Source organism: Eleginops maclovinus, chromosome 11 (assembly GCF_036324505.1).
Source record: "Eleginops maclovinus isolate JMC-PN-2008 ecotype Puerto Natales chromosome 11, JC_Emac_rtc_rv5, whole genome shotgun sequence".
In the NCBI taxonomy this organism is placed as follows: domain Eukaryota; kingdom Metazoa; phylum Chordata; class Actinopteri; order Perciformes; family Eleginopidae; genus Eleginops; species Eleginops maclovinus.
This window is the reverse complement of record NC_086359.1, coordinates 4,718,897-4,727,546: the sequence shown is the minus strand read 5'-3', so window position 1 is coordinate 4,727,546 and position 8,650 is coordinate 4,718,897. Positions and strand designations below refer to the sequence as shown.

The following is an 8,650-nucleotide window of genomic DNA, read 5'->3' as shown; positions in this document are numbered from 1 at the left end:
TATAAAAAGAAACCCAATAACTTATTTCTATTACAAGCTTGAAATGTAACCTTCATATTTACTCTTATTATCAGCGATCTGAGGCTTCTGTTTTAAGGAATGAGCTGCCAACAAAATGAATGAAACCCTGAAGAGAGATGAGATGTAGGATGTTTTTTTCCCAAAGCATTTCCAAGTATCGCGCATTATTCACCTACATTTGATTTGCTTTGCTAACTTATAACTTAACTTTTGAGACAATATTCACCTTTATCAGTGGCCCAGCTCTCCGTATGTTTTTCTGTATGTGGCCCTCTGTGAAAAAAGTTTGGACACCCCTGATGTAATGTTCAAAAAGCTCTCATACGGCCTGCACCTCTTCTCACCCTCTGTCTGAAACCAGAACCCAGACTTTTAATGAACACATTTGTCGAACAGCGTCAAATAAATCAAACGATAGACTGTAGACTGAAAACACATGTGGCTTTTCAAGCTTTTATTGATTGCTTTTCTATCTACAATGTCTGCCATTGTAATAACTTAAATAATAAATGGTAAATAATACATAGATAAAGAATAAATGTTACAATGTCAATCACTTTGCTTTTATTTGGTGTCAATATATTATTTTATATAAACATAGCATGCAGTTTCTATAAAGACAAATAATGTAGACTTTATTTTATTTGTGTAAACGAAAATATAGACATATTCAAGATCAGTCATTGGTAGTGCAACCATTTACATTTGCATGTTGTCTGAACACTAAATGAAACAATAAGATACATAATATTATAAATGTTGATATGGAAATATACAAATGATTACAGCAGTTACTGATTATTGTACAAATGGCAGATGTTACAGGTGAGGATTAGGTGGCACCAAATTAGCTGAACAAACTAAATCAAAATGTGTTTAGTTTAAAATTCTCTTCCCTCTGCTTTATTTCCAACCTCAAAGGAGCACACATCCTCCTCCTTTGGCTTCTACAAAGTTTGGGTCGAGGTCATTTGGCAGCTTGCCGTTCTCTCCCCAGATATTCATCTCCCCAAACACACCGGTCTCGATCATCTCCTCCTGCCAGGGGATCGGGACGTTGCCGGAAGAAAAGTCGTTGTAGAAATCAGTGTCTTCCTTATCCAGGACCACACCTTTGATCGAGCTGAAGGCGCCCACATCGTCAATGTCTTTGGCATAGACCATTTTAGGATCAGGGACAAATGGTGGCGGTAGCATACCTTTAGATGGAACACAGAGGAAGAACAAATTAAATAGGACGTATGATGCTCATTTTCAGGCTCATATTTGTATTTTGTTCCCCTGAAATGTCTCCATGCTTTAATGTTCAAAAGCTCTTTATTTTTCTCATACTGCCTGTGCTGCAGCACCTCTTTTCACCCTCTGTCTGAAACCAGACTGCTCTGTATAATCCCTGTGTGTCAGACGTTGATGCTAATTGCCCTAGTGGTCAAAGGTGGTACTACTACTTCTGTGTCTGTGACGTCATTGGACCCTAAAATACTTTTCCCCATTGATTTACATTGGGAAAGAGACGTCTGTCAATCAATAAACTAAATCAACTTCCCAGTATGAACGCTTTTTAAGCCCTTAATTAAATCGTTAGGGTCTAAAAGTTGTCAAATGTGCTAACGGCTGAATCCAGAGTTTGTTTGTTTTTTTGTGTGCACTCTCTATGGCTCCAGATACGGGTACATTTGCCATTTGGGCTTTATGCGCCACTGAGCAATTTTAATAGGAATAAACGGGGTCCCGCCTCCAACGCTGTATCCAGTTCTCTTTATACATTCATGGCTCTGATTGGTTAGCTGGCCGGCTTTGTTGTGATTGGTCAACTGCGTAGAGATGTCCCGCCCCTTAGCCTATAATACATAATGTGTTGGAGCGCTGGCTAATACAAATGCAAGTGTTATATAGTTGGGGGGAACTTTGGGATTTGCAGACCATATGCACAAAATCATATCACACTGCAGGAAAGGGAAAACCCCAAAAAGCAAACGAGTGCCTCTTTAAAATATGGCATATGAAAAGTCTACATATTATTTAGATAGCCCATCTTCGATTGTGTTGTGTAGACGTCACCCACCTCCTTCCAGGCGACCCCAGTTGATATCTTTGAAGAAAGGCTGGTTTTTCAGCTCCTCACAGTCGTTATTTTTGAACCCGAGGCGTTTTTCAGGGTCCTTGTTCATCAGGCCTTCACAGATATCCTTGCAGTCTTTGCTGAAGGCCGGTGGGTATGAAACTGGATCGTTCAAGATCCTGCGAGCGACCTCATCATTCTCAACCTGAAGAAAGAGGACATTTTAGTTTGGCATTGCAGCAATTACATGATATTTTACCCATAATGGTCACCGCGTGTGTCTGTGCTACACATGTTAGGTACCTTCTCTCCTCGCACTCTGAAGGGCCCTTTGGCGGCAATCATCTCATACAGGGTGACTCCCAGCGTGAAATAGTCCACCGTGTAGTCATACTCCTTCTTCTGGAGCAGCTCTGGAGCCATGAAACCTGTATTCATAGACAACCTGATTGTGGTTTCACAGTAACATTAACCTGGATTAGAGCATTTGATCTACACTTGGGTAGTTTCTCACTTACCTGGCGTTCCTGCATATCCACTGGTTTTGTCTTTCCCTGGTGGAAGTTCAACAGCAAGTCCCAAATCTGACAGGCGGACGTGTCCTGAATGAAAAGGCATTGATTTGAACATCATTACTTGAATGGACAACTGTACTATTTCCCTCTTAATAACCCACTACAGGAGAGGGAAACCCCCAAAAACCATAATAGGGCCTCTTTAAAATTGACTTTGTGATCCAAGCACCAAGATAATACAAATCTGTGTTTCCATAGAATTAAAGAAACATGGTTGAAGATCAATGGTGGCTAAGTTAGGACAGAGACATAGTTTCGTCACAGCTGTAGTATCTGTACATACATCCAGCAGAGGAAATGCGTCACCTGCATCATCCAGCAGTACGTTCTCTGGCTTCAGGTCTCTGTAGATGATCCTGTGTTGGTGAAGGTGCTCCACCCCACAGATGATCTGAGCTGTGTAGAAACACGCTCTCTTCTCATTAAAACCAGGATTCTTCTCGTCCACATTATACATGTGAAACCTGCAACAGAGGGTGGGTGTTTCAAGTGAGTTTTCAATCAAGGAAGTAATCTTCACATTGGTCAAATAATCACCGTATGGAAACCTTTATAATTTGCTCATAGTGAAAAAACGTTGCACCATGGTGTCTATCTTTATGCTAGCAGTGTGTTTCACTGGGTAGTGTTAAAGAACACCGTGATTAATAATGGTTCAAAAGTGCACAGGCTGGAAGAGATTCTGTATGATGTGTGTCCGTGTTTCTATTGTGTTATATCTTAATGTCCTGTCTTTATTCTCTGATTTAAAGAATGATGCACTTGCAGGCAAAGTCTATAGTATAGTAGTCTTTATCTACTGATTATGAGCAGAAAGAATCACTGTTGCCATATTGGAACAAATAACTAATACATGGTAAGTGTTGAAGTCAGTCGAGGGATGTCAGAGTGTGTTTGTTTGTGTATGTGAGTGTGTGTTTATGTAGGGCTGTACTCAGACCCTTCAGTATTATCTGCAAAATGTACTTGAAGTAACATCAGTGAAAGTACTTGTTATGCAGAATGGATCTTTCCACAGTATTTTATTACCATGGTTATTATAGTATCCTGTTTTTATATACGTAAGAGATTTCAGTTATGTAGTTGGTTAATTTGGACCACATTTAGATACTTGAAATACTGTTAAATGAGTAGAACAGTACTGTTATAATACCATATTATGTGTACTAAGTAACTGTGAGTGTTAAAATGAATGTAGTGGAATAAAATGTACAATACATTCGAAGTACAGAGTAGCTTTAAATGGAAATACTCAAGGACAAATGTGTCAAGTGAAATACTTGAGTAAAGGAACTGAGATACTCTCCACCACTGGCTGAACTTTATAAAGATCACCTGAGGTCTCCACCGTTCATGATGGTCATGACTAGACAGAGGTCAGTCTTGGTCTGGAAGGCGTAAGCCAGCGACACGATGAAGCGGCTGTGAACTTTTGCGAGGATGCGCTTCTCCACGATTGCTCCCTAGAAAACACATTTAAAATCCGGATGCAATTAATGTCCAAGAGAAGGAAGAATGGCAAATATTAGGAAGAATTAAAACCACTACCCTCACAGGCATGAGGTTCAAGGGAGGGAAGGCTAATATTTGACAAAGATGAGATTCAACAATGCTAAGGGCTAAAATGCTACCTTTGCATATTAGCATATTGCAGGTTAGATTGTTGAGTGTTGCACAACAAATCAACAAAAGGTTTATTACAAAAAGAAAGTCATCTGTGGATTTACTAAATGCTTTTGCCGTGAGCAAGAGCTGAGAACCAACGGTTACAAACGACTGCTCAAACATCCTGCTAGCTGCAGGCCGAGGCACACAGCACGTGACAGATCTTCAGAGACATACAGTACGTTGAGTTCGCTTCACTAATTAAAATTTTCGATGCAACTCGTGTGACAGGTTTGTGAGTCCGCGCTGTTTGTTGCAAGTAACGTTAGCTTGTGCGCCAAACACAAGATGCTGCTAGTTTCTACGAGCCTCCCTCTGCTCATTCTGGCAGGATTTAAAACATAATCAATCGTTATCTCATCATTAACTCCATTTTTATGCCTTATACGACAGGCTGATATGTAAAGTCGCTGAACATTAAGGCTCTATCTTGGAGCCTGGTGTTTTCAATCCTGGCTCTTATGGTTTACTCACAGTTTCGCAAACCATGTGCCATAATTAGCCATTAGTGAGCAGACACCCCCTGCTGGTACTGTATACAGGACTGAGTTTGTATTAATGTCGCAGTGAAGCTTCTTTTTTATCCGTACAGGATGTCTGTTGTTTTCCCTCTTTTGGTACCAGCTTTACCAGTCTTCAAAGCTATAACAACAGAAGTGATACCTCTCACAGTGATAATCCACTGATCAGTCTCCCTGAGCAGATCTGTTAGGTAGTTACTATTAAGAGAGTCACCATTTTATTTTCATTGACACAATTCTCTCCTAACCTGTTGCCTGACATCACTTCGTATTGGTTGGTTATTAGACGCCACATGAGTGCTTTACCTGGTAGCCCTTACGTTTCTTCAACCTCTTCTTCTCCAACTTCTTGTTGGCGTACATTTTGCCCGTTGCCTTAGCCTGACAAGCAAACACTTCCCCGAAACCTCCTTTGCCCAGGACCCTGAAGTCTGAGAACCACTCTTCATTAAAAGGCTGGCTCTCCAACCATTTGAACTGGACATAACGCAGGAAGTACATGCTGTCCTTGAAGCCTGCGGTGGCCATCTTCTCCAGGTGTTTCAGCAACTGCTGCTCACTCTCTTTGAACAGGTCCCCGCGGGCGTTCTTGAAGTCTTCATCAACCCGAGCGATGGCCTTCTCCTCCAGGAAGCTGCAAAAATTCTTTGAAGCTGACTTGTAGTATTTATTGACCATTTTCTGGGCCTTCTGCACTCTGTCTGACTCTTGGCATATGGTGTAGTCTTCGATGTCCTTCCACAGCTCTCCAGCATTTTTATGGGTGGCATCACTCTCCAGATGCTGTAGGAACAGGCGCTTTCCGATGGGCTGTTTGACACACATGCTGTCAAAAGCTGCGTCTACAGATGTTTTCATGTGTTCACAATCTCTGATGTGTGGGAGCTTCAGCCTGGCACGCATCTTCTTGTCACGCATGGATGCTAATGCTGCTCCATCCATACTGCCACGGGCTGAAACGTAGGCAGAGTTTGCCACTACCGTCTCCAAACCGCCGAGGTCCATGGCTGCACCTTTGGCACACACACAACCAGAAGGGAAGTTAGTGAGAGTGCTGAAAAGGATTGACATTTATATTACCAACCAAAAAAAAAAGGAGATCTGGATCTAATGTCTAAATCATCAACATTGAGTCAATTCCATGATGCTATTTTAGTTGACTCTTTTCTTCAGCCTCATATACAGAACAATAAAGGTGTGAGAATTTCTTTCCCACAGGTGGATTTAGTTGTGACATGCTGCTCCCTGCTGTTCAAAATACAGAAGAGGACTATATGGACTTACTACGGAAGAGGATTTGGGCTTCATGAAAATAGAATTCTGACTTTTTTCCAAGAACAAAAAAAATAATAAAACATTTTTCACATCTCCCAAAAAACTCAGAATTCAGACTTTTTTCTCAGAACTAAAACTAAAAAATATATATTCATTTTCACATCCCCCAAAAAAAGGGTAAGGGTACCTGTATTGAACCAACTTCAGTGAGAGACTCTCATAATGCAGTACAGAACAATCGAGGAGGTAACGGAGCTTCCGCCCGCCAGAAGAGTCCCAGAGGAAACCAAAATCCAAATGGAATATCAGAAGCAGAATGCTGACTTTTTTTTTTCACATCCCCAATTTATTTTCTCACGCGGCCTTAATCCTCTTCCGTATATTACAGTTTCAAAGGGCAGTGAAATGAAGCTATGTGTACTTGCTCAATCACGCCAGCTAAGGGATTTGCGGAGCGGTAAGGGAAGTAGAGCATTAGCTCAGGCTGGGGAGCACATTATGCAGATTAACCTCCTAATGATTTAATTTAAACTAAAACAAGCATGCTGAAATACATTGTGCACCGAATAAATGCTAATGCAATGCCTGCTCTTGGTGTATGATTAGCATTGATGCTAAAAGGCAAGAAAGGAGTTTTTCTCTCTGCTCATATCACCTTTCTCTTTCTGTGGGTTTATTAATGTGTATGAACTGCGTTGTCTTTGCCGTGTGGGCATGTTGCCAAGAGTGATACAGAAGGCTGAGTGAGCAATTTCCTGACTCCACATAATCCAATTTACACTGAATGTTGATACCATGGGATTAGCAACGTAGATAATTGACCTCATTGTTAATTAACTTCCTTTTAAGACTTTCTAAATGTGTCAGTGATTGTGTCATTACAGATGAAATCGCATTGTCGATCCCAGTAAAAGTCAGTAGTATTATCAGCAAACTTAAGGTATCAAAAGTTAAATGTACAAATTGTGCACAGATAAAGTCCTCCTCAGCATTGATATTACTGCTACTTTTAAGGGTTTCATACATTTTTACTGCTTTAGTTGTTTAAGTTTGTGCTAGTTTTTACTTCTTTATATAGTGTAATATATGTAAAGGTGATACTCATATCTTTTGATGAGCACAGAACAAATATTCATTCATTTCCGATGCATTTTTGAGCTGATTCAGGAGAGGGATAACTTTATTTATCTTGAGCAGTATGACCATTTTCTCCACACATTTTAACAATCATACACAAACGTTTTTCTTCCAAATGGGAAGCTGGTGTCTTTTTTAGGCTATGAAGCTAAATCAATCAAGAAAAGAAAAAAAAAGACTAAATCTTTTATATTTTATATTTTACAGCAAAACAAATAATAATGCCATTTTAATTAATTATTTTATTAAGGTAAGCAGCATTTTTCAACCATTAATATCGATATAGCACTCACCGTATACTCTTGTTGAAGCCGGGGGTCAAATTAGAAATTGAGGTCTATAAATTAAATCCAACTGGGGTGAATCCAACATATATTTTCTTCCATCAACTTTAAGAAATAGAAATGATGTTGATGTGGTCTTAAACAAAAATCCTTCATTTCCTTACTGCCCCCCCCTGACTCTTGCCAGCTTGTTCTCCAATGTGATGAGTTGAAAGGTTGGGGGATCAAGTCGAGGTTCTACATCTGAAATCCCGCTTGGTTGTTCATTAGCAAGTGAGGATTACACCCTGACATTATTAGAGGGAGCAACTCGGCACAAACTGTTAGTATGTGACCCAGCAGCAGGTGTGATTACTGATGATGGGACACTTCACGCAGATTTCATGCTTGTTTTCGCATCGCCAAGTAAAATCACCACTAATCTGACCTTTTATTTTTTCTGTCTGTAGAGGGATAGTTGCAGCTCAGACACCGGCTGCAGAGAGATAAGTGGATTGTCTTCTGTAGGTGTGACAGCACAACACTGCTGCAAGGTTTAACATAACTCTTAGAACCATGCTGTGTCTGTATGCAGGGTTGGGAGGGTTACAAATGCTAGTTACCTGTAAAAAAAAAAGATGTGTCATCCGCTTAGAGATTCTATAGGAAATGCTGCCTTTCATGAAGCATATTCAGGCAGTAGCCTATACACCAACAAGGAAACACATGCTACAGTTTAAAACAGCTGAAATAAATTCTGATCTGACAGAAAATGCTGCATTTTAAGTTTAACTTACACACACTATTTTATGAACATATAGGTTCACCTACTGAATAGAAATCAGACTAAAATGAAGCAAAGATAGTTCAAAACATAAAGCAAATTCAGGACAGCTAACAAAGAAACACAAAGCTTTTTTTGTTTGTTGTAATCCTTTTAGTAATCCCCAATGTTTGGAAATCTAACCGTAATCTGCTCACGTCTTTTGTCATGTAACTTTAAGGGAGTGTGTATGAGCATGGCTGTATAAGAACACACTACTTCAATTCCCTGCAGATCCTCCTGCACGTGAATCACATGCATGTGTCGAGCAGGTGAGAAAGACATTATGTGGATGGGTTTCAGGTGAG

General features: G+C 40.2%; 1 protein-coding gene across 2 annotated transcripts; it reads right to left on the bottom strand.

Annotated features, from left to right (window-relative positions):
* Window positions 1-493: 493 nt before the first annotated feature.
* grk1b (G protein-coupled receptor kinase 1 b) lies at window positions 494-7,829 on the bottom strand. 2 transcript variants are annotated; one of them, XM_063895468.1, is made up of 8 exons: window positions 6,307-6,533; window positions 5,151-5,857; window positions 3,994-4,121; window positions 2,965-3,122; window positions 2,602-2,685; window positions 2,387-2,511; window positions 2,087-2,288; window positions 494-1,220 (listed from the first exon to the last, which is right to left on the bottom strand). In XM_063895468.1, exons 2-8 carry the CDS (start codon window positions 5,847-5,849, stop codon window positions 937-939), a joined length of 1,680 nt encoding a protein of 559 aa, XP_063751538.1. In that variant the 5' UTR covers window positions 5,850-5,857; window positions 6,307-6,533; the 3' UTR covers window positions 494-936. The 2 variants fall into 2 exon arrangements, with proteins under 2 accessions (XP_063751538.1, XP_063751537.1); XM_063895467.1 differs by lacking the exon at window positions 6,307-6,533 and adding an exon at window positions 7,550-7,829 and having other exon boundaries at window positions 496-1,220.
* Window positions 7,830-8,650: the final 821 nt, after the last annotated feature.